Source organism: Cydia strobilella, chromosome Z, assembly GCF_947568885.1.
Source record: "Cydia strobilella chromosome Z, ilCydStro3.1, whole genome shotgun sequence".
Classification (NCBI taxonomy): domain Eukaryota; kingdom Metazoa; phylum Arthropoda; class Insecta; order Lepidoptera; family Tortricidae; genus Cydia; species Cydia strobilella.
In genome coordinates this window covers 59,406,614-59,433,734 of record NC_086068.1, presented here as the reverse complement: position 1 = coordinate 59,433,734, position 27,121 = coordinate 59,406,614, and the positions used below count along the sequence as shown (strand labels likewise).

Genomic DNA, 27,121 nt, shown 5'->3' with positions numbered 1-27,121 from the left:
TCACACGAACGTCTCGTCAGGGATGGCGGGCGCCAAGCGGAGTACCACCACGCGCCGCGAGTACACTGTAGAATAATTGTGCCATTCTCAATCAAAAGGGTACTTATTGTCGGTTGTCAATAAGGCGCTATTTCCATATGGCTTTAATTTGAAATCAACCTAATCGACAACCGACAAGGTACCTTTTGATTGAAAACGTCACAATTATAAATGTAAATATATAAATATTATGGGACAATCTTACACTAATAGAAGCTTAACAAGGTTTGTGTTGTGGATGCCATAGGCCTTCAGTAAGAAGTGCATATACTTGGAAAAATTCGACCTATGCCGCCGTGGCCCGGTGGCCGAATGGTCTGCTATCGCGGCAGGTGCCTGTGCCACGCTGGTTCGATTCCAGCCTGGGGCACTGGAGGCCTTGGTCACTTTAGTACATATATGACATTTATTTCAGTTTATAATTTATGTAATAGTTTCTACTAGAAATAAAAACAAATTAAAATATTTTTTGAAAATAATTTAATTTGTTCTAATATTTCCAAAAGGCGTATTACTCGGTTAAGGAATTTCTGGAAGGCTAATTGGGATCACTCCTAACGTATTGGAACGGGATATGATTATTTTATTGACAATTGAATTATTATTATTATTTTTTTTTTGTTATTATTGTTATTCTAATGTTTAATGAAACCCAATTTTAATTGCACATATTTCTGACATATCTATTGTAAATAATAATATTAATAATGTAAATTACGCATCCATGACAATGTATGATTAATACAAATAAAAAATATGAATATGAATATGAATATTTCTAATAGTCACTTCATCACTTTCAGTGCCAAGCGCCCCATTCCCAATGCAAAATGAACCCACCTAGCGGGTTCCTGGCAGTAAATGTGTCAAAATATGTTTCATGCATATAGCCCATTCAGCATGAAAAATCTTATGGCACATGTCACTTTTTCAAGCAAAAGGTACCACTATAGGGACCCTGCGCATTGGAGGGTCTGCCATCTTGTGGCCTGAATCGGAACCATAAACATGTACATCACATGTACATTGACACTTCACGCCGAAGCAAGTGCTGCCATCTTGTGGGCTACTTTGGAAGCATAAACTACACATTCACGCCTCGCACCAAAAATCTGACGTCTCACGTGCTGCCCCCTACAGTTTATGCACGCTCCCTATATTCATTGAGAATACTGGCGTGAAACTTAAGGGGATCCCATGCCCCAATGACCTTCGATTTGAATCCCTTAGTTTTCTAATGTTTTTTGTAGCTTATCATATTAACAGAAACGGATTTTAGCAATATAGTATCCCATATTTACTTCAAAGTTCATTGTTTTCGAAATATTTGGCATCAAAGTTGAACAATTTTAGGCCAAAAAACTGGTTTTCTGGCCATAACTTTTGTGTTAATTAGTTTAAAATTAAAACCTTAGACAATTTTTTAGAGACGTCTAAGACGAACCCAAATATGTAGATTTCGTATAAGTAAGATCTTTCACAGCAATCGAGATACGAAAAACGTGTTTTTTTAGACAATGTTTAAAACAATCATAAATAAATAAGTATTCATTTTTTACACAATCCGGTAGACAAAAATGGAGATAAAAGATTGAAGAACCGATAGCCGCTTGTCTTATAATTCTATATGTAGTGCAAAAGTAGGAGATACGATTCAAAACTTGTCAAAAATCGATGAAAACCTCAGGTAGCCCCTTAATAATAAACGACAAAGTGGTACAGTCGCCACACGTTAATATCTGAACACGCCTCTGTTGTCAAGGTGTTAGAGTGCGTGTTCAAGATATTTTTGAGCACCTCCGCCGCTCCGATATATCTGATGGCGAGTGCACATTATAACACAGAGATTCGCTTGACGTCTAGTTCGCATGGCTGGCAGCACTGTACATAAATAAAATTAAAACGCACATTTCCTTATGAAATAAAACTATGAAAACGGATTATATCGCGTATATTGAATTTATAATACATCCCGACGTTTCGAACTCTTTACAGCGTTTTTCCTTTTCTTTTTAAATAATAATAATTTCCTTGTTAAATAAGTGTTATGATTGCACTTATTAAATAATTAATTATACGTATATTCGAGGTAAAAACGGGACACTATTACTAAGATTACACTGTCTGTCCGTCTGTCTGTCATCAGGCTGTATCTCATGAACCGTGATAGCCAGGCAGTTGAAATTTTCACAGATGATGTATTTCTGTTGCCGCTATAACAACAAATACTAAAAAGTACGGAACCCTCGGTGGGCGAGTCCGACTCGCACTTGTCCGGTTTTCTTCTTTGCTCTTAAGTATTTTAAAACCTTCTCCAACCGGTAATAGTAGTAGTATTAGTAACTTTATTGTACAGAAATACATATAAAAAATAACATACAATTAGTAAGAAGTACAAAGACGACCTTATCCTTTTGAGGGAACTCTTCCAGTTAACCTTTGAGTAGATGAGAGGAGAGAGTGCAGAGTGACAAATGCAGCAAAATGTACAACAAGGTACAGTCAGCTGCAGAGAAAAGGTACCCCACGTCCATACTAATTTATAGAACTTTGTATGCAGGGGGGGTGCCTTTTCTCTGCAGCTGACTGTACCAGAAAGACAAAGGATATAAACACGTACATACAAAATTTATAGGTGATTTTTGGCATTCTTAGGTAAAAAGGTACCATGGTATAGCTGTTTTTTTGGTCACTGACTGTTAAAAAAAAACAGATAATTACGCTTGTAAGAAGTTTCCCGCCGACGGATTTGGCGGCATTGTCGTTAGTGTAAACTATGATTTTTTTTTCGCCTGATAAGCAAAAAAATCGCTTACTAAATAAACCCTCGCAATGCAAATAAAAAACGGCATTTGTATAATATTTGACTAACGTATGTTGATTTCAACTAACACGATTTTCACACTGTTTAAAACTGAACCGGAAATTAATCGCTTAATTATTTTTTTGGCCCGACATTTCGAACGTAACATTGCGTCCGTGGTCACAGGCGGACTGGCGAAGAATTAGCTCCATGCATGAATTTATTTTTATTTTTGGATTCATAATTTATATCGTTGGAACACCGGAAATGATAAAAACACTTTTGTAAACCTTAACATTATTTTATTAAAAAATATTTAAAATGTTGAAAAATTTTGAGCGGTTGAAACGCTCATAATTTTTGGCGCGAATTCGACAGAGCGTGATGACGTCACACGTTGGGCGGCCCAACTGACGTTTGCTACTAATGACACTAATCTGTCGAACGCGTGACGTCACGTGGCGTTTCGAGCGTTTCGCTCACTAGATTTTCGCGGGCAAATTTTTGTACTTTTTATTTATAATTTTAAGTGATTAAATGGTAATTTAAAAACGGAAATGCATTTGTAACATGATATAACGGTAACAAACATCCGAATAAAACATATTTCGTTCAAATATAAACTTCATGCATGAGGCTAATTGTATCAACATCTTCTTGCTGCGCGAGTTTTGCGAACTACCCACACTTTATAGTATTACGATACAAGTGCGAAAAAGAGGAAATTCGTAACGTGTGGCGATAAATTTAAACACGACCGAAGTGAGTGTTTTATATCGACACGAGTTGCGAATTACCTATTTACACATGTATCGTACGTTTTACAGTACATACGGCCCTTAAAAAATTTGACATAGTTACGTAATGTGCTAATTATCGCACTAGTGCGGTAAAGTAGCACCATATTTACTGTAAAAATATATATATTCTGTATTCTGAGGCCACACCGATCGTCCTTCATTGGGTAGGCTCCTCCCCCTCTTTTCTCAATGGAAAGAGCCGGGAGGTGAGAGTCCCACAATCCCCCCATAATAGGCCCACCTCAGGTCAGGAGGACGATGCGTAACAGCATAGAGTAACTTATACTAGAGCGGTACTGTCATAGTAAATTTTGTAACCCCAGTAAATTCACTGCCATCTGTCGACACACTTTAAAACTAAAAATTAAGATTTATAAAAATACGATAAAATGTATTTAAATATAGATAAATGATTTTTTTTATATGCATTAATTATTTTTATGATTTTGACCCATGTTCTTTCACTGATATGCGTTAAAATTATTAAATAACAAACGAAACAGTCAACGCCATCTATACGACAGTGGGCCAAAACTAGTGGCGCCCTCTGAACGAGAATCAAATTTTCTTGATTTTTGAGGCACGTTTTTTCCTTAGACTGTAAACATCTATTACGGAGTTATATCTATCTTTGGTAACAGCATCCCCACACCGAGAAAAAAGGTTCCAAGGCTTGTTATCTCAGAATGAGCTGTTACATTTTGAACCTTAATACTATCACGATAGTTGTTTCTTAACGACATGGTTGCTTTGGCACGCGCTCAGCACGCGCCTAAGGCGCCTCTCCATAGAAGAGACAAAGACTTTTGTTTAACTAATTAGGGGTCTGAGGCCTAAAAATCATTTGAGAAAATATACACTATATTCGTACCTATATGAGTGTTGGAGCCCAGAGCGGCCTGGTGGGCGGGCTGAGGCGGTTGGGCGGACGATTGCGGCGAGTCCTCACACAGCGAGGTTTCCGACGGATACTCAAACGTGCGAGTCAGCGAGTCATCGAATTGGATTTTGAGCTGGAATATACAAATTTCAAAGTTCAAATGTGCCATTTTCAACCAAATGCGTACATATTGTCGTTTGTCAATAAGGCGCTATTTCCATATAGCTTCAATTCGAAATCAACCTTATCGACGAGCGACAATGTGGTACCTTTTGGTTGAAAACGTCACAAATATACTTTATTATTACAAGCACTTATGAATTGTGAATAATATGTACATATATATATTATCTTAAGCTAATTAACAGAGCAATTTATTGATGTTAATATTATTTCATAATAATATTGATACAGATCAATATTAATATCAAGAATAGGGGATATTACTGCAATGTTCTGCCACCAGAGTGCAGGACTAGCCTTGTTAGTAAACCATAGAGTAACTTATACATACTGTACCTTTAACAGGTCTTTGACAAGTTTTCAGAGATAATAAAATATGACATTGATGCATCAAGGCGGTTTGTTTATAGAGGACCTGCCGGGAAACGCGAATCCGAAAATTCGCTATCTGCCTCTTTATCGCTCGACTATGCAAAACTTCTAAAATGTAATACGAGTAGTTATGTAACTACATAGAAAAATCCAAGGCATTTTTATAAATCGTTGGCAACCTACGGATAACATCGTATCAAAACAATTGCCAGGATCAATTTACTTCAAAAGCACTTTTAGCGGCCGATCAAAACTAAACCTTATCAATAAACAATTAAGGATAAATCTCAAACGACGGCCCTTTATAAACCACACTGTTTCTCCAAACGGAACACCAGCCCCAGATGGAACTATGCCAAAGTGAGATTACGATTCAAAAAGTAAGTGATCTAGTACTGTTTGTTAATTCGACACGGTCCCATGCGTTGTTCGCACGTTTCACGGGTCGGTAGGCCCGTATTTTTGACACAGAAGAAGAAGGCATCATGTACATGTAAGTTTACTTTCATATATGACATTTTGATATATAGATATTATTGTAATTATACACCGTACTACAGTACATAGAAGGGAAAAAACCGGCCAAGTGCGAGTCAGACTCGCATTCCAAGGGTTCCGTACATTACACAATTTTTTTAAATGTATTTTTTATGTGAAAAGTGAGTTTTTAAAAACCCGTAGGGTCGGATCAAAAACTAAGTAATTAAGTTCGACTCACGCTTGACTGCACATTTCTAATAGGTTTTCCTGTCATCTATAGGTAAATAACTATTTTGTGTATTTTTTTCTTAATTTTAGACCCAGTTGTTTCGGAGATAAAGGGGGAGAATAGTCATTTTTTAGCTAAGTTCTTAAATAACTTCTAAACTATATATTATAAAATTACAAAAAAAAATGAGATTTTCAAAATGAGCTCTTTATATTTGATATGTAACACGATATAGTTTGAAAAACTTAATTTTTTAATTTTCACATTAACCCCCAAAACTGGCCCCCATGTTGAAAATTCATTTGTTTACGTTACATGTCTGTCTTAGGGTTACAAACTTGGGCTGTGACAGACGGACAGACAGACAGACAGATAGACAGACGGACAGACGCACGAGTGATTCTATAAGGGTTCCGTTTTTTCCTTTTGAGGTACGGAACCCTAAAAACTGTAAATTTTTCATGAGAACATGTCTTTAATGTCGTTTTCAAATTGGACTCTTTTCTCTTAGCAAGAATGACTAAAGTAAAACATTTTATACAAGCGATTGTGATGCTAATTTCTTAAGGTGTAAGGTGGAGAATTATGTGAGCGTTTTAAATGAATTAAGAACATTTCGGGTTACTACTGTAAAGGTATTTAGAAACGAAATAACAGATGCGTTAATTATATGGTACAAGGGTCACTGTTAGGTTCGTTTGCCTTTTGATACATACATACATACATATAATCACGCCTATTTTCATTCCATTTAATTTTCATTCCGGATGTCATTCCAGATCTAGAGCAGTGCCCAACTGGGGAAGTACCTCCACCTTACAGAAAACCGCAGCCAAATAACACTAGACCCTACTCATAGTGTTGTGTTCCTGCCGGTGAATAAGGTTGCCAGAGCTCAACAGTGCGGAGTGTTAGGGTCGGCAACGCGCATGTAACTCCTCTGGAGTTGCAGGCGTACATAGGCTACGGAGACTGCTTAACATCAGGCCGTATGCTTGTTTGCCACCGACGTAGTATAAAAAGAATATACCTTAGACAGTTTTCAGTTTAATATTCGGTTGTATATTGTTACACTACATATCACAGCAATATAATAGTTGTCGTTTTCGGTGCTAGGCCTCTGGCCTACAACTCACCCGGGCGGCGCGGCTGCACTCATAGTTAGTTATCATTGACGACACATTGTCGTTCTCGGCGCTGGGCCTACAACTCACCCGGGCGGCGCGGCTGCACTCATAGAGTTAGTTATCATTGACGACACATTGTCGTTCTCGGCGCTGGGCCTACAACTCACCCGGGCGGCGCGGCTGCGGTCAACCTTGCCGGGCATGGACGAGCGGCCGTTGATCAACACGTTGTCGTTAATGAAGTGCACGGCGAGAGGCGACGGCGGGCCGCAGTCGTCGGTCTCGTCCGAGTCCGAGTCGCGGGTCAGTGCTTCGGGGCGGAGCACCACCACACCTGGGTCCGACGCCTGGAAACATTAAAATACTTGTTTTTAAAAACTCTATTTACATACAAGATATATACAGTGGTACTACGTAAATGATATTAATAACTAGCTTAAATCTAAAATAGGCCCTTGAGGCATTGTACCAAGGATGCTGGCGGCATTTCCTCGCTGTATCGCAATGCTGATACGTTGTGCGAGGAAGCCGCCAGTTCTTCGGTCACCAGTTACGTCAACCAGACGCTTCGCGATTTCTGCAAACAACTTATGCGCGTTGGGACCCCATGGACCTAGAGTTTCAAACTTGTTAGACAGTGAAATAGTAGTATTACGCAGCGTACTAAGTAGGCGAACAAAACGCGAAGCGGCGCGGCGCGGAGCGGGGTAAATCAATCCTTTGATACCTATAGAAGTGTCCTACGTGGGTGATCTCGTTGCGAACGCGAACGCCGTGGGCCCGCCGCGCCGCGCCGCGCCGCGCTGCGTTCGCAAGTGTTCTCCTACGTAAGACCAAAGATAGATATAACTCCGTAATAGATGGATACAGTCTAAGAAAAAAACGTGCCTCGAAAATCACGAAAATTTGATTCTCGATCAGAGGGCGCCACTAGTCTTGGCCTACACTCGTATAGAGGGCGTTGACGGTTTCGTTTGTTATTTATAATTTTAACGCATATCAGTGAAAGAACATGGGTCAAAATCATAAAAATAATTAATGCAAATAAAAAAAAAACATTGATCCATATTTAAATACATTTTATCGTATTTTTATAAATATTTATTTTTAGTTTTAAAGTGTGTCGACAGATGGCAGTGAATTTACTGGGGTTACAAAATTTACTATGACAGTACCGCTCTAGTATAAGTTACTCTATGGTATAACACTTAATTGTTCAGTCGCGGCAAATATCTGAACACGCCTCTATTGTCAAGGCGCTGAAGTGCGTGTTCAGATATTTGTGAGCACCTCGGCCGCTCCGATATATATGATGGCGACTGTATAAAGAGAAACAAAATAGGAAAAACACGTCATTAGTATAAAGGCGAACTAGTCGCTTTAAGGGATGTCTTCCACTTAATCTTTGAGCAATTGAGGGAGAATCGGAGACGGTAGATACGTACCGTACAAGACGGCTTAAAAAAGTATTTAATTTATAAATATAAAATAAGAATTATATTCCATTTCGTTACCCTTTTTCATAGATTTTGTATGACGATAATAGACTGGAATTTATGGAATAACGTAAAATGTATGGATATTGTGCGACAATTTATTTGTCCTAATAGAAAAAGCTCATGATTCCGAGTAGAAATAACATGAAAAATACCAAATTTGAAAAAAAGTGTAAGTCGTATACAATTTTAAATAAAATGGTCATATTGAGATACGGAATCGAAATGGGTAAATATTTATTGTATTTTATTGTTTTTAATGTAATTGTTTTTATTAAAGCATAATTATATTATCGTAGGATAATGCAAATATTTATGGTTCAATGCATTACCGTGTCAAATACAATCGTAATTGATTACTTGATTAGACTTAAGCCGATTCGTGCACGTGCACCAGACATCAAAACGATATTTGAATGATATTGGAATCATATCAGTTATATCACTTATAGCTGGGGAGCCGGCGATGCCAAATGTGTAAGTTACTCCATAGAGTAACTTATACTAGAGCGGTACTGTCATAGTAAATTTTGTAACCCCAGTAAATTCACTGCCATCTGTCGACACACTTTAAAACTAAAAATGAAGATTTATAAAAATACGATAGAATGTATTTTTAAATATAGATAAATGTTTTTTTTTATTTGCATTAATTATTTTTATGATTTTGACCCATGTTCTTTCACTGATATGCGTTAAAATTGTTGAATAACAAACGAAACCGTCAACGCCATCTATACGACTGTAGGCCAAAGCTAGTAGCGCCCTCTGAACGAGAATCAAATTTTCTTGATTTTCGAGGCACGTTTTTTCCTTAGACTGTATCCATCTATTACGGAGTTATATCTATCTTTGGTCTTACGTAGGCGAACACTTGCGAACGCATCTATCTTTGGTTACTCGAACTTCGTAGAGACCTATTGGAATCGAATGAATTCATTCACTTCAATTTATATTTTAGTTTTGTCTGACCATACTATCGAGGCTGAATATGTACCTAGATCATACTGAAGAACTTTTACTATGGAGCCAACCCTGAAAAAGCATTGACATATGAATCGCCGATTGAAATGTATGAGACAGCAGTTTTTAGGGTTCCGTACCCAAAGGGTAAAAGGGTCTGGCCAACGTCAACAAATACTAATACGTACGGAACCCTAGGTGCGTGAGTCCGACTCGCACTTGACCGGTTTTTTATTTTTTACGTTTTCGGGATCGGCCCCATAGGTAGTAAAAGTTGTTCAGTATATCCTACATATCCACCCCTCCAGAGTATGGTCAGACATAACATAATCACTCTGTATACATACATACATATAATCACGCCTATTTCCCGGAGGGGTAGGCAGAGACCACGGATTTCCACTTGCTACGATCCTGACATACCTCTTTCGCTTCCTTCCTTCACTCTGTATATGTACAAATATCCAGGGTGAAGCTAAAAACCGGCCAAGTGCGAGTCGGACTCGCGTTCCAAGGGTTCCGTACATTACACAATTTAAACAATGTATTTTTTATGTGAAATGTCTAAACCCGTAGGGGTCGGATCAAAAACTAAGTAATTAAGTCTGACTCACGCTTGACTGCACATTTCTAATAGGTTTTCCGGTGATCTATAGGTAAAGATCTATTTTGTGTATTTTTTTCATAATTTTTGACCCAGTAGTTTCGGAGATAAAGGGGGATGGTCATTTTTTGCCTATTTTCTTGAATAACTTCTATCTATTTATCCTAAAATTATAAAAAAAATATATTTGAGATTCTTACAATGAGCTCTTTCATTTGATATGTAACACGATATAGTTTGACAAACTTTATTTTTTAATTTTCTCATTTACCCCCCAAAAGTAGCCCCGTGTTTAAAATTAATTTGTTTACGTTACATGTCCATGTTTGGGTTACAAACTTACATATGTGTACCAAATTTCAACTTAATGGGTCCGGTAGTTTTGGAGAAAATAGGCTGTGACAGACGGACAGACGGACAGAGACAGACAGACAGACAGACGCACGAGTGATCCTATAAGGGTTCCGTTTTTTCCTTTTGAGGTACGGAACCCTAAACAACTGTGTAAAAAAATGATTCAGGGGAACAAAGAATATAACAGACAAAAAACGTGTCAAAAACTAGCCCTTTGGTATTCTGTGCAGTTTTAATCATATTATAAGGTAAGCCCACCAATGGTAGCTACCTTATTTTAAGACTGGTGACCTTCGTGCAGCAAAAGGTGCCAATAACTAGTAATAGTGCCAACAACTTGTCAACAGTAATCAGTCGACGCCACGAACATGTTTAATAGAAGAAAGCTCTAATTATAAGTACCTATACAAGTGTATCAATTTCAAGTCGCATTTCTAGCTGTCTATGACCGTAAAAACTGAAATGATCAACAGTAAAAACGACCTTAAGCAAGTTTATATTCGGTCTAAAATGGAATGGTGGTCAAGAGCCGAGAGAGGCAACGCCGAGAGCGATTCTACTTTTTTTGACAAAGAATGCCCGGTCCCGACCGGTTGGACGGCTTCTACAGTCGCCATCATATATATCGGAGCGGCCGTGGTGCTCAAAAATATCTGAACACGCACTCTGAACAGGCGTGTTTAGATATTTGTGAGCGCCTTGGCCGCTCCGATATATCTGATGGCGACTGTTCAATTCAGAGGAAAAACGATCGAACGACATATGAAAATCAAACTTTCCTAATGCCTTATTGGCCCTTGGCGATTCCGCGTACTTTCTTAAACGATTCCATGTAACTTAGACTCGAGGTGAGACATAATTTTGTGGTAATACCATATAATAATAATAATTAAGCCTCTTTATTTCCTTAATAATAATTTGATTTACAATTATATTGTGATTAAAATTAAAATTAATAAATAACATAAATAATAATAACATTTTTATCAAGGACCTCTTTATAGAGTAAAGGCCTCCTCCATTTTTCTCCACATAGATCTGTCATTCGCTTTGTCTGTCCAATTTTTTCCTGCTGCTTTTAAAATCTCATCGAGCCATCTCTCCGCAGGTCTGCCTCTGGGTCTCTTGCCTGCAGGTCCCTTCCATGAAGTTATCTGTTTGGCCCACCTGTCCTCGTTCATACGGGCAATATGACCGGCCCACTTCCATTTTAATCTTTTGCTGTGCTCTAGAGCATCAATCAACTTAGTTGTTTTTCTTATGTCTGTGCTTCTCTTTCTGTGTCTCAATTTTAGATTCAGAATGCTCCGTTCCATGGCTCTTTGGGTTGTTAATATTTTGTTTCTGGTTTGTTTGTTAAAAATCCAAGTTTGGGATGCATAGGTAAGTGAAGGTAAGATGCAAGAATCTAATATCTTTTTCTTTAATTTAATAGAAGTATTTGACTTAAGAATTTCTTTAAAGCTCCAAAATTTATTCCAAGCCAGGTTTACACTTATTAAATATAACGTAAAATAAGTATTAAACCCACCTCCGACGTTTCGAGGACGGCGTTGTCCCCGTGGTCTCGGAGAAGACTCCGAGACCACGGGGACAACGCCGTCCTCGAAACGTCGGAGGTGGGTTTAATACTTATTTTACGCGATTAAGTCCCGTCGTTGTAAATAATAATGAGTAAAAATCGTGAAAGTTTAAATCAGTGTTTTTATTAGTAAGTAAGTATGCATGTAATACGTAACTATGTTTGTAAGGGACAAATCTTGCAAGTTAAATTTGACCCACTTCCCGTTTTCCGATGAAGCTGAAAATTCGCATACACATGTAAGTCGGTTGACAATGCAATATTATGGTACCATCGAGCTGATGTGATGATGGAGACAGGAGGTGGTCATAGGAACTCTGTGATAAAACAACGCAACCTAATTGTGTTTGAGGTTTTTAGAATTGTCTCGATGAGTATTAGTTGCCTTTGGAAAGAAAAGTACAGTCAGCGATAAAAGCTTGTACCAAAAATGAATTTTTTACCAAAAACTTATTTATAATAGGATGGTAATAATGCTTTTAAAATGGGGTCGTTCCCGTACAGTAGCAAACAGTTTCATAAAAGAAACAATACCATTTGTTTTACATTAATATCATCACAATTAATCATCAATAACAAGAATGAGCAATCTTCAGGCCTCTCTCTAGTAACTTCATCGATTCGAAAACCTGATTTCTTGATATTGTCTTCGGTTACCGCGATAGTTACTCATGAAATAAAACTATGAAAACGGATTATATCGCGTACGGGTGTCACCCGTTGACCACGAACGCTGTAAAGAGTTCGAAACGTCGGGATGTATTATAAATTCAATATACGCGATATAATCCGTTTTCATAGTTTTATTTCCTGATTTCTTGAGTTTGACTCGTTAGAAAAAACGAACATAGGTCTAAAACAGACCTTAAGAGGCCGGTGTCGATTTTAGTCGCAAAAATGTAAAATTGATAGATTTAGTCCGTGAAATTTTACACCTTTTGTTACCTAATTGAAATAACAAGTACTGGTTTCTATTAGCACGTCTTCTTATCTTACCTTTTATCAGATAATTTTTTTGAAAACAAACTCACTAAATTAGTAATGTTTGCTTTTCTGATGGACGTTTAGGTAAACGCGCGTAAAGCACTGATTTTGTCGCTCTTATTTGTAAATTTCGTAAAGTTGGGACTGCTAAACATGGTAATTTTGTATTACACATATCTTGTACTTGACGTTTATCAGACTACATTTTTATTATTATGACTTTGAAGTAGTGTAAATGAAAGTTAGACGAAATCAATTTTCTTCAGAAATTACTTCAAAACAAGTGACAATTTCTCTAAAAATCGACTTAATTTCAACGTAATTTTGATACTAAAACAATCTACAAACATTTGCTGAAACTATTCTTATACATCAATTTGTATAATTTACCACCATGATTTTTAGATGAATTTTTAAAAACTGCCCCTTCTCTTCATGCATTACCGGTGACGCACGCTCGCGACCTCATTATTAAAAAGCAAGATGAGAAGACGTGCTAATAGAAATCAATACTTGTTATTTAGGTACTACGTAACAAAACGTGTATAATTTCAACGACTAAATCTATCAATTTTACATTTTTGCTCCAAAATCGACTACGGCCTCTTAAAAACTTATAACAACTATTGCACAAAAGCTAAAATGCGCACTAAAAACTTTTGATCACTCATCCATTACTTACAAGAAATTTAAATTAAAAAACATTATATCCGCGCGTGCAGGCTCAGCCATCTCGCTCACGCTCACGCCTTAAGGCTTTGAGCCAAAAAAAATCACTTCAGAAAACTCTATGCAAGTACATTGTGTTTCGATGAATCTACCTAATCGTGCGCCCACGCATGCGATAACGCGACACGTGCACCTTTATCGCTAATCGCCACGATCCTTGGATCTGTAAGGCTGCGAGAAATGTAAAAATGTTACGATTGCGCGTTATACGGTCAAAGTTTTAAAATTACTTGTTAACCATAAAACTAAACTCAAATGTAAAGGTAACTACAGACTTCTATTCAAAATTTGCAACATCTTACCTGTCAGTTTAAAACATAAATACCTACTTGCGATCAATAACCATGGCCGGCAGGAGCTTAACTCAGAGGATGCATTAACACCAGTTAATCACACTTACATCACAAAGGCTGTGACTTCAGGCAAACTATGCGTTCCTACAATTAATAACTACTACGGGGATAGAACCCTTAGGCAAAGAATACCATATTTGCTTAATAGTTTGCCCGAAGCCATAAGATGTGAAAATAAGAAGTCTAAATTTAAATCAATGTTAAAAATACACTAACTCAATATTTTGTAGTAATTGCACTACTATAAAATTAAGTTAAGTACATATGTAACTAGAGACTGGTGACCCCACAGTCAAACTCATTATTGAGTTTTGCGGGGCTATGATTATTGTATGAATACTCTGTATTTTATTAAATAAAAAATAAAAAAAAGGAATCAAATTTCAGTAACATTTCGTACCTTGCGACAGTGAATAATATGAGGATGAGGTCCCTAGCGCCTTTCATATTGATTCACTGTAACAAGGTACGAATTGTAATGGCACACTGTAACTGAAATCCTTATTAGGGCACACCACAGGGCACACTTAGATAGGTACTTATTGTTTGACATGATGCCAACGGCCACTTTCTATCACCGCACCGCTCGCCGTCGGCAGTGTTTTCATCTTCACACCCTAGAACCTAAATGGTCGCGTAGTGCGCGGTTTAAGAGGAATTTCCTCCCGCGGACGCTTCGGCTGTGGAATGAGCTCCCGGCCGAGGTTTTCTCGAAATACTACTGTATGGGGTTCTTCAAAAATGGAGTATACAGAAATAAAACTATGAAAACGGATTATATCGCGTATATTGAATTTATAATACATCCCGACGTTTCGAACCCTTTACAGCGTTCGTGGTCAACGGGTGACGTCGGGATGTAAAATTCAATATACGCGATATAATCCGTTTTCATAGTTTTATTTCATGAGTAACTATTGCGGTAACCGAAGACAATATTATGGAGTATACAGGTTTTTAAAGGGTCGCAAGACCCCTGGAGTTGCAGTCCATAGGCTACGGCGACTGCTTACTATCAGGCGAACCGTATACAAAACTTCTACTGAATGAATAGCAATATACATGGGGATTTTTTTATGAAATGGGACCTTATTGTCGATGGCGCTTACGCCGCACAGCGTCGCGCGGCATCGTTTTTATTTCGGAGCATCGTTTATAATGGCGTAAGCGCCATCGAAAATAAGGTCCCTTTTTATAGAAAATACCACAATAGTGAGGGAATGTATTTATTATAGATTCTACTGCTACTGATGGCGCAGCGACCCAAAATGAGTCTTAGTCTCTGACACGAGTATACGCCAATCGTCTCGATCCTGTGATCTCCCGCCAGCTATCGGTATGGATATTGCGCAAGTCTACTCCAACTCGCCCCAGTGATACCTGGGACGTCCGATCGGCCTCCGCCCCAGCGGGCGTCCCAAGTATGCCCTTTTAAACCCGCGATTCTCCTCCATTCTCATAACGTGGCCGAACCAGCGGAGACGGTGAGCTTTTGTCTCGCCTATAATATTGGGTGCAGCCACAAGATCTTCAATCTCGACGTTTATAGATTCACAAATGACATTTAGTTTATATAAACTAAAGTGGAAATATAACAGAGTAGGCACATTCCGTTAACATCGCAATGGACTTTGTTATAAAGTAAATAAGTAGGTTAATATTAATATTAATCATCACAATGAGGATGCCGCTGTTATTGGAACTAGAATAATATTTAATTAATTATAACCGAATAAGGCAGGAAGTTAATGATGGAAAACCCACATGTTGTGTTTTAATAATGTTTCAATTTTTATTATTTTCGTGTTACATTTAAAATGTTTTATTACAAACCGGATTGATCTCATATTTAAGCCCCCGGCAAGCTCGGCCGAATTTCACCTTCCCATTCTAAACGGAGTTTCGTTCTCATTTGTGGTATTTCCTATAAAAAGGGACCTTATTGGAAATATGGCTATGGCGCTTACGCAATTATAAACGATGCTCCGATACAAATACAATGACGCGCGACGCTGTGCGGCGTAAGCGCCATCGAAAATGCCCCATTTTAAAACTACGTGTTGGATTGTAATGAAACTTTGCACACATACATGAGGTATATCTATGGGCATAGGGTACTTAACTTACCTGCTAGTCAAATAAGTTTCTTTTTTCGAACTGTCAATACGATTAGCCAAATTGGAATTTACATGAAACAGCACAATATGAATATGATAATAATTATATTGACAATTATTATTAAAACATTTAGTTAATTATTATTAATCAGAACTGTTTGTACCTAATAACTAGATCACTATTATTAGTAAATCACTATTATTAATTATTGATTATTGACGTGTAAATTGGTTTTATAAATAAATTATTATGATTATGATTATGAGAATATGACGTCACGGTCAAGTCACCTACTTTTTTACTTCTATCAGATTTATTAAATAAAAATTGTGTCATAGTTTTTAGGGTTCCGTACCCAAAGGGTATTACTAAGACTCCGCTGTCCGTCTTTCTATCTGTCTGTCTGTCACCAGGCTGTATCTCATGAACCGTGATAGCTAGACAGTTGAAATTTTCACAGATGATGTATTTCTGTTGCCGCCATAACAACAAATACTAAAAAGTACGGAACGATTTATTAAATATAAATTGTGTCATAGTTTTTTTGTTGCTTTATTTCATGCATTCTCGTGGAATGGGTCAGCTAAAAAATCCTCCCGAGCACCATGTAGAGGGCAGTAAACAACCGTTTGGTATCATAATACAAAACACTCTGTATAGGGTACAGTGAACCACCGTTTGGTATCATATCAAAGTAAACATGACACACACAAAGTGTGTCGGCCAATTATCGCCAGGCCGTATGTCGTGGCTAACGGGAAATAATACACTCGAGTTTTTGTCCTCCTGCTGGTACACGGCGTATAATATAGCAAGTATTCATTTATAATACAAATTCTCGTCTGTTATACTATCTATCCGATGTGGGGGCGTAAATCCAGAAAAATAGAAAGGAAGAAAATATATGGTGCGACGCGTGAAACTTGCGATAGAAGATTTGGCGATCGCGCGAGTTTTTGCTCTCATTGCGCAGACATAAAGCTTTTTCCTATCGGCTTTCGCCGATTCAGCAGCGTCAATATATCTGGGAAGACCCTAATAATATAATTACAATAGAAATTATTAAATGAAAATTGGACATGCTTTCGTGATTTTTTCCATAGAGGCAACTTTAACCTAGTAAGGTTTTGTTAGCTTGCAATTTTTTAAAAACCTTACATACCGTAAGGTCGGGTTACTTTAGGCTCCCAAGGTTACTTTGTTCACCATGAAAACTTATTTTATTGAATTTATAAATTCTTATAGACGACATTATGAGATTATCTGTTTTGGAGTAAGCGTTTAGTGTCGTTTTTAAGAATTTATTAATTCAATAAATGTCTTTTGGACAAAGTAACTTTGTAAGGGCTAAAGTAGCCTTACGGTACATGTCATACGCGCCATGACTTGTGCGTGGTTTTTGCAAAACAAGCCCTATATATTAATACGCATGAACGTACATGATTCTAACGGTATCAGGTGTCGGCGGTAGGCTCATGTTTCCTTAGTGCACTTGATGGATAGTTCCATTACATAAACATATACTTTTCACCTCAGCAGCTCGAACAAGCCTACTTTCGTCACTCCCTGGAGCGACCTTTAATATGTTCTCACTACTGAGGTGAAAAATTATGTGTGCTGTCGAGAGCAAAGTTATTTTACATCTCGTGTTTTTGAGTCCCTCGCTACGCTCAAGATTCTAAATAAACTAAGAAACTAAAAAAATAAACGCAAGAAAAACCAACTTTCCTCTCTTGTTGCACAAATAACTATACTTACTTACTGCTAGCCTTTCTCCGCAGACGTCTTGTCTGGTTGCTCTTGGCATAGGCCTCTCCCATATTCCTCCACGATTCCCTGTCCGGAGCCTTTCTCCTCCACAATGCTAGCCACCTGCCTGAACTCGTCTTCCCTCTGTCTTCCATCATTCCTTTTTCCGTCTCTTGGGTACCATGTTCTGATGTCTTTTGACCATTTTTCTGTTTTGTATCGGAGCATTGTGGCCAGTGGCCAGTCCACTTCCATTTTAGTTATTCATTTCGGGTCTTGGCCTCGCTCCAGCCCTCTGTGTACGGGGCGATTGCGGGCCGCCACTCAAACGCGGTACTGGCGTTGTTCGCAACTCTTCGAAGGGTATGTCCGATCCATCTCCATTTCCGCAGCGCTAGTTCTTGGGCGATCGGAGGATGTCGGCACACACTCCACAAATCCTCATTTCTTACGGTCCTCGGCCAGAAAATGCGAAGGATAGACCGCATTATTTGAGGACGATGCGTAAAATCTTAAACAATATTCTTCGCTTCGAATTTGACAGGTAAACGAGATGGCGCTATACAGCTCCATACATTTTGCGGTAACTCTGATTGTCAGAAGTTGACGTTTGACAATTCAGTGACCGCAAATCATATGCCGCAGTACAGCGCCATCTGTTTTAAATGTCAAACTAAGGGGTACGTTTTTTTTTCTTAGACTTTACCTCTCTATTACAATCGATTCTATTTGGGGGACTTCCGGTTCGAACGCCATCTTGATAGTAGCCTCGTGATTAATTCCTTTGTTTTTTGCTCATTAATATTGTTTAAAGTGTAATATCGATAGCTTTATTATACAATAATCTAATGTGGTAGTGTGCAGTGAATGGAGAATTAATCTCAAAGCGTGTTTAACCACCATTTTGGAGTCAACGGCCGGTAGTCCACGTGCTTCTCGTAAAATCCAGCTATCGGTTTTACGAGACAACTACAACAACCACCGAACAGCGTCGTGCTCTAAGAGCATTTATTTTGTTCCTACCCTTTTACGTGACATTGGCTACGGGCAACACCGCCCTCGAGTCCATCAAGAAAAAGAAAGAAAGAAGATTCTATTTGGCTTGATGACTAAATGACTAAATGTGACATTTTCAACCAAAAGGTACCACATTGTTGCTTGTCAATAAGGTTGATTTCAAATTGAAGCTATATGGAAATAGCGCCTTATTGACAACCGACAATAAGTACCCTTTTGATTCAGAATGGCACAAATGATGACAATTAGGAATAGTGCAATCATCTAAAGCCAAAAATGTACAGTCGCCATCAGATATATCGGAGCGCCCGAGGTACTCACAAATATCTGAACACGCCTCTATTGTCAAGGCGTTAGAGTCCGTGTTCAGATATTTTGAGCACCTCGGGCGCTCTGATATATCTGATGGCGACTGTACTTCGTAGCATTTTCAAAAGTATTCGAATAGTACGTTGTTCGTAAGCGACACCGATGGAATTCGCCGGTAGGCCGGTAGTTTGGCGACCATTCGTGTCCACACATAAACCGTCTGGATTATTTAGTCCTCTTTTATACTATCAAACGACACACATTTACATGTCTGAGCTCGTATTGGGGCAAAAGAATTGTATCGGTCGCTACTCACTATTAAAGACGTTTAAAAGTCAAAAATAATATTATTACAAGCTTTTATTTAACTTGCATTGTACCTATGTAAGTAAACATGTAAGTATGTTTGTACGGGTCAAATTTTGCAAGTTAAATTTGACCCAATTTCCGGTTTCCGATGAAGCTGAAAATTTGCACACGTGAAAGTTGGGTGACAATGCAATATTATGGTACCATCGAGCTGATCTGATGATGGAGACAGAAGGTGGCCATAGGAACTCTGTGATAAAACAACGCAACCTAATTGTGTTTGGGGTTTTTTGAATTGTCTCAATGAGTATTAGTTGCCTGTGGAAAGAAAAGTACGGTCAGCGATAAAAGCTTGTACCAAAAATGAATTTTTTGCCAAAAACTTATTTATTTTAAGTATTAGGATCTTGAAATCAAAAACTAGGGATACCTATACGAGTAGATAATGTGGATATGTCCGTCAAATTTGCATACCTATGTGTGATGTGGTCCCTTCGCCGGCTAGAGCTCGCGGGTACCTACATTCGTAGGTAAAATCCATCGCACGCGACCGTGTCAGTTGGCGTTGTGCATACAATTTTTCATTAACCCGCTCAAGCCGGCGAAGGGCATGAGATATAACTTATTCTCGCTTTAAAATAAATTGACAAATGTGTCAGCCAGACACTTCTATTCCTAGGCAGATGTGTCAGACACATTTGTACCCGCGCCAGCCTTTATGCAAACCTCGAGACTTACGCGCTGCATGATTTTATTTTGCCCCAAATCAGCATGCGGTAATCGATGGCCACGCGCAAGTATGCATGATAAATTATTAAAATTGCAAACAACGACGAGCCAGCTGTCCTCGTGTCGCGTACAAGAAAGATTAAATAAGAAGTCAGGTGACAAATAAATTTTACTGCTAGTTTAAAGGACAGGGAGGAACGAAGTTCACAGCACGGACGGAATTATATGTGGCTTTCCATCACAGAAGGGTCCTTATGCTTCAAGTGCAATAAGGAACATTTTATTTAGCAGTCAATTCAAAGTCGAACACACGACACTAAGCAATGAGGATCTCCACTGGAAAGATTCGTAAGTCAGATTACTCGTCTCTGTCATAAACATATACCTATAAATTTTTGGACCTTAATGCCCTTGGAATAAAGTGCTAATTTGTACATTTATTTATGAATGTAGTGTGTGACGTAAGACCGTTTGTGATTGAGTACATTTGCACGTATTATACGCAGATTAGCGGATTTAGATTATGTACGATAGGCAAATGAGGTGCATTGAATGTAATAAAAATACTTATCTTATTATTAAAGCTTTTGTGAACATATTCAATATATTAAACCGGGTCACTCACGTTTATAAAGTCAATGATTGCTCGACATGTTACCATAACCATCCATATCCCGCGTCGTGAGATACAGCCTGGTGACAGACGGACAGACAGACGAGATGTATAGAAAGTAAGTTACGTAGACGTTGACGCATCTGTCAGTTTTGACACTGTCAGTGACTCGTGGTACGGGTACTGGAAGCCTATCGTTTCCACTCTAAAACGACAAGATTCTTAACACACTAGCGAGTTTATATTGTCAGTTAGTCACCGTCAGACAATAACTCTATGATGTATGGGAGCGTTTTTTTGACGTATATTGTGCGCGCGCGTTTTTACATAGCCATAGAAATCTAATCATGTCGCAATTATATATATAAGGCCCGCCACAGACGCTCTTCCGTCACAGAATAAGTAATAGTATTATCATACAGAACGGCCACGCACCGCCCCGCCCCGACTCGAATTACCTCGCCCCGCGACACCAGATTGACGACCTTTTGCCGGCCGCTCAGTACTGTTTTTAAGCAACTTACTAACACAATGACGCATGACGCGTGTACAGACGTGCCGTTCACATAGAAACGTGAGTGATTTTTGATGTATATAGCGTGTCCGCCCTGTGACGCTATGTCGACAGGGGTGCGAAACTCCTCGCTTCGGGCAAACTCGGCTCCGTTCGGCTCAGGATTGCTCCGGCTCCGAGCAATTATTAGGGTTGGCACAGCTTGAAGTCCCTTTGCGTGCACGACCACAGATGAGATAATGACTTGATTTTGACAATCCTAAATAGCCGAAAGGGATAGTGCCATATATTATAGGGATAGCATGATTAGGAAGTTTCCTTTCTGTACGGTAGTACTATTATTTATTCTAGTGTGCTCACAGCCTAAAACCAACTTCCGCGGAATCACCCACTTCGACGTGATTACGTAAACTGTATTGTTTTGTTTAATAACACACTATGACGAAGAAACTGTGTATGATACAGGTTTCCGGTGCACTGCGGAAATTGTGTTAAATACACACATACAGTCGCCATCGAATTATATCAGAGCGGCCAAGGTGCTCACAAATATCTGAGCACACCTCTATTGTCAAGGCGTTAGAGTGCGTGTCCAGATTCTTTTGAGCACCTCCGCCGCTTCGATATATCTGATGGCGACTGAACATGTTCAAACCGTTCGTGTTTGGCAAATTTTCATGTGACCGAAAGCGTGATTTTAGGGGTAAAAACGGGACCCTATTACTAAGACTCCGCTGTCCGTCTGTCTCTCTGTCACCAGGCTGTATCTCTGCATTAACCGTGATAGCTGGACAGTTAAAATTTTCACAGGGTACGGAACCCTAAAAAAAAGTGTATTTTTTTCATTTTGGCATTAAAAAAACTTAAATTTTGAATCTTTGAAGTCTTTTTTTATCTTGCATATATTTTGCGTCTAATTTATTGAGATAAATTGCTCATTTTCTATCTTTTTAACTACATTTTGTTAGTAAATTCAACGTGTGCCATGATACCCTTTCATTTAACGAGCCGTCGCAAAAAACCGGGACAAAATATAAAGAAAATTTCTTTTATACGTACCTATAATTAGATCCCAAATTCCTTATACTTAATTCGGCGTTATTGACAATATCATATCACTTTATCTATTTATCGGCTAATTACGTGACGGGCAACGGCTAAAGTGATGAACGTTCGATAAGTTTCGATAAGTGGTATGAGTCAGTTTTACTTTTACTTGGAAGAAACAGGATTGTGTGTAAATTCATGATGAAAATACAGTGAAAAATAAAAATGGCTTCATTTCCTTATTAAGCTTCTTCTTCTTTGCCTGTCCCTCTTCCCAGTTTATCTGGGGTCGGGCCTCCTTGTATGTCTGCGCCAGAGTGCTCTGTTCTGGCTTGTCTGCGTACTCAGGTTCTCTTTCCGGATCTCTTTCTGCATGTCTGACCACCAGGTGTTGGGTGGTCTTCCTCGGGATTGGTTTGGTATATTTAGGGCCTTTTTAACAGAATGGTCATCATCACGTCTAAGGATATGGCCATACCAGCGCAATCGACTTTACTTTCTCAACTAAATATATATTCCTTATTAAGCTTATTATTCCTATGTTGTCTTTAAATAAACGGATTTATTATTATTTTATTATTTAATCTAAAAATTGCCATCAGTGGTTGGGACTTCCTTTTAGGTGAAATAACCTGTATCAGAATATAAATACATCAAATTAGTTGTACTGATCTATGGATAGGGGGATAACCTATATGTTAGTTAGAAACTGCGAGGTGCCCATTTGTTTTCATTAAACTCACTCAAAATATTCTTTATTCAAATAGGCCTAGCAACAAGCACTTTTAAATTAGCTCTATAAAATTAGTTTTTTGTCATAAATTTAATTTTTAATACTAGCTTTTAGCAGACTATATTTTTCTATCAACAGGCTATTAATACACATCGTGACAATTCTAACAACCTCAAACAGATAATAATTGTGGCACCGTAGCTCTTAAACGGCTGCACCCATGTCACAGGGCGGACACGCTATACATCAAAAATCACTTGCGTTTCTATGTGTGAACGGCAAGTCTGTACACGCGTCATGCGTGTGAGTAAGTTGCTTAAAATAGTACCGAGCGGCCGGCAAACTGCCGTCAATCTTGTCGCGGGGCGAGGTAATTCGAGTCGGGGCGGGGCGGTGCGTGGCCGTTCTGTATGATAATACTATTACTTGCTCGGTGCCCATGTGGATGCGGTTTTAAATTTGAAAACAGTTTTTCTAGCGGAGAGACATGTTTTGTCAAAATCAGTTCATAATTGCTTTGAGGGTTTTAAATTTTACTTGTCAAATATCAGATCTCTCTCCACGCGTATTTTTCGTTGCATTCAGACTATTTGTGGTATTGTCTATAAAAAGGGACCTTATTGTCGATGGCGCTTACGCCGTTATAAACGATGCTCCGATATAAATACAATGCCGCGCGACGCTGTGCGGCATAAGCGCAATCGACAATAAGGTCCCTTTTCATAGAAAATGCTCCATTTAAGCGTATTGGAGACGAGTACCGATTGCATGTAGCCCCTACCCTTGGGCAGACACCCCTTTTCCAGGACATAGGTCGATGTATAATAATATATAGCTATGTCTGGCACAGCCTTTGTGTAATTGTTGATGGAGGGTCGTTTGGTACAGTCAAGTGTAAAAATATGGGTGCACAAATCATACTCAAAAATATCGCCGCTATACTTACTCAACCTCGTATCTGCAACACTCATTTGATGACAAAACACCCGTATTCCGAATGAAAGAAAAGCGACATTCCCATCAAATGATTGTTGCAGATATGAGGTTGAGTAAGTATAGCGACGATATGTCACATAGCTCTCATGTCAGCGAATTAAGAACTATATAGGACATATTCTTGAGTAAGTTGTCTACACCCATATTTTTACACTCGACTGTACAGGACAAATTGTATCGGAAGTTATACACAATTTCGATAAAAGTGACTGGTTGTAATTTAAGGTTTCGACATAAAAATCATGTTTCAGCTAGCCGAAGGTCGGATAAAAGAACTGCAGAACTTTCCGGTAACACCGAAACTGTATTTTCGGCAGTGTTCGACCTAAGTTTCGGTTTCGGCATAAAGAAGAGTAAAACCTAACCTTATTCGGTTACGTCGAACAATCCGGTTTCGGAGACTAGTTTTATTAGAGGCCAATTCAAACTGATGTACCTACATTGTGACATCAAAATGATGATAAGCGCGTGCATTTCTCTCTTACTTGTGATATCATTCTGATGTCACAATATAAGTTTGAATGAATTGACCTCAGTGATACAAAAACGTGGCCTTTACCCTGTCACAGGCGGGGCAGGATGAGCGAGCGCATCTTTCCGCTCTGATTGTGCGCCTGCGCACGCGTCCCGCTCGCCGCTGTCGAGCGAGCGAGACGGGCTACGCGTATGACACTGGGGATAATGGTGCGAGTTTCGTTGTAAGGTCGTAGTAAGATTGTTAGTGGACCTTAGTCCTTATGGCCTTCGCTATAGGGTTCAGAGTACGTTAACTGCGTAGACGATGGTACGCGAAGTTTTGTTTTTGTTAAGCGAGAAGAGGTAACAGGCCCTGTAGACAACATGACAATCGCTAACGCTCCGTAGCTAACGAAACGCAACTGTCACTGTCACACTAATATGGAAGAGAGATAGAGAGAGTAGAGAGACACAAAGCGATTCGATGGCGAAGCGATAGCGATTTTCACCTTGGCTAGGCTAGGCCGCCTGAGCGCCTCCCGCGAAACACGAAGATCGAAATCTCGTTGTCACTCTGGCTGGCATATTCTGAGCGGATTCGGCAAATATGTAACTAAATTTCTATTTTCGTGTTTCGTGTTAGGCTCTCAGGCAGACTGCAAAGACGGAGTCGCGGGGAGAAGTTAGTATATAAATATTTGCTAGTTGTGCATAACCTGATAACGGGAACGTGACGGATTATGTCGATCGATCTTTGGGGGCGTATCGGACGCATGACGCGATGGCGGTCATTCGGACACGCATTGGCGTAGCAGCCACTGAGCTCGATTCCCGCCGGCTTTCCTAATTTGAGGAAGTGTTAAAAGAAAAATCAGGCCATATTAAATCAGGCTTGCCCAATAAGCACGTGCGACGCGCTAAAACTGAGTACTTCCTTGGTAATAAGTTTTTTGTGAACAATTTCATTTTATCGCTGACTGTACTTTTCTTTCAACAGGCAACTAGTACTTATCGGACCCAAACACAATTAGGTTGCGTTGTTTTATCACATAGTTCCTATAGCCACCTCCTGTCTCCATCATCAGATCAGCTCGATGGTACCATAATATTTTGCCCTGTCATCTAATTTTTCTGCTTCATTGGAAACCGGGAAGTGGGTCATATTTTAACTTGCAAGATTTGACCCGTACAAACAAACTACGATAACATACATTGCATGTTTAAAAAAGCTTGTAAAAATGCTATTACGTTAACAGCGCTACTAAGACTACTGAGATGCATCTTACACCATTTCATATGATAACCGCCCATGTTTGTCTCCGCACATCCTTACCACAGGGCGGACACGCTATACATCAAAAATCACTTGCGTTTCTATGTGTGAACGGCACTCTGCACACGCGTCATGCGTCATTGTGTGAGTAAGTTGCTTAAAAACAATACTGAGCGGTTGGCAAAAGGTCGTCAATCTGCTGTCGCGGGGCGAGGTAATTGGAATCGGGGCGGGGCGGTGCGTGGCCGTTCTGTATGATAATACTATTACTTATTCTGTGCCCATACATAAATAAATACCTCCCGCGTCGAATGATGATATGACGGTTTATTTTTATATGAAGTAGCTGTAATTTTTTTGAAGCTGACTTATACTATGAAACCTATGAATCCTAAGGAAATATTATGGAACGTTTATTTGTTTATTGCATAGAAAATGTATGGCGTAATATTATACAGTTGAAAAACAGACTATAGCTTATTTAGTTGTTGATAATTTGTTGCATTCTCGATTCACGCGCGACAGGTTGCTCAATGTCGGGCTTATCGCCGATACGCTATCACCAGATATATTATCAATTAAGTAATGTACTTCTGGCTCATAATTCGCTCGATACAAGGCCGCGCGGCAGGTTTAGAATTGCGATATCCTGGTCAAACGGCACCGAATTGTAACGCCCATTCGGTACACATCTGCGAGCATTTAAGGCAATAATAAATAGTCTAATAATAATAATATTCAATAGTATTTGTTGTTATAGCGGCAACAGATATACATCATCTGTGTAAATTTCAACTATCTAGCTATCACGGTTCATGAGATACAGCCTGGTGACAGACAGCCAGACGGATAGTGGAATCTTAGTAATAGGGTCCCGTTTTTACCCCTAAAAATTAACTGCCAGAGGGATATGGACCATCGCAAAAACGCTACACAACGCAAGAAAAAGATTTTTGGTTTTGTTCAAATTTTAATCGATAAAATGTAATCGACTTTTCTGACCGCCGTTATCGAAGCCTGATATCACAATCAAAACATTTCTGCTACATTATCAACCGTGGACAACAAAAACAACACTCGGATTCGAAGTTATGTCTGCCTTCGAGTTTAATACATAGGAAACTGGAGCCTATTTGTTTTGGCGCATTCTTTAATGCTTGCTATACAAGCTAATTGTATAGCAAGTAGCATAAAGAGAGCATAAGGCACAATAAACTTACTTACTTGACTGACGCGATGACCCAAAATGAGTATTCGCCTCCAGCGCAAGAGCACGCCAT

At 39.0% G+C, this 27,121-nt stretch overlaps 1 protein-coding gene across 1 annotated transcript; it reads right to left on the bottom strand.

The window, feature by feature from the left end:
* Nucleotides 1-27,121, bottom strand: LOC134753796 (uncharacterized). Its single transcript, XM_063689738.1, has 5 exons — nucleotides 27,066-27,121; nucleotides 22,595-22,787; nucleotides 7,081-7,260; nucleotides 4,514-4,655; nucleotides 1-65 (listed from the first exon to the last, which is right to left on the bottom strand). Exons 1-5 carry the CDS (start codon nucleotides 27,119-27,121, stop codon nucleotides 1-3), a joined length of 636 nt encoding a protein of 211 aa, XP_063545808.1.

Bases quoted from the DNA above. Each gene is read 5' to 3' on its own strand.
- LOC134753796 (XM_063689738.1), bottom strand. From the start codon at position 27,121: ATGGCGTGCTCTTGCGCTGGAGGCGAATACTCATTTTGGGTCATCGCG. The intron at 7,261-22,594 runs GTATTTTCATCA...TAATGTTTCCAG, and splicing joins AGCCATTTTTATTTTTCACT to GCGTCGGACCCAGGTGTGGT. The intron at 66-4,513 runs GTACGAATATAG...ATTATTCTACAG, and splicing joins GGGCTCCAACACTCATATAG to TGTACTCGCGGCGCGTGGTG.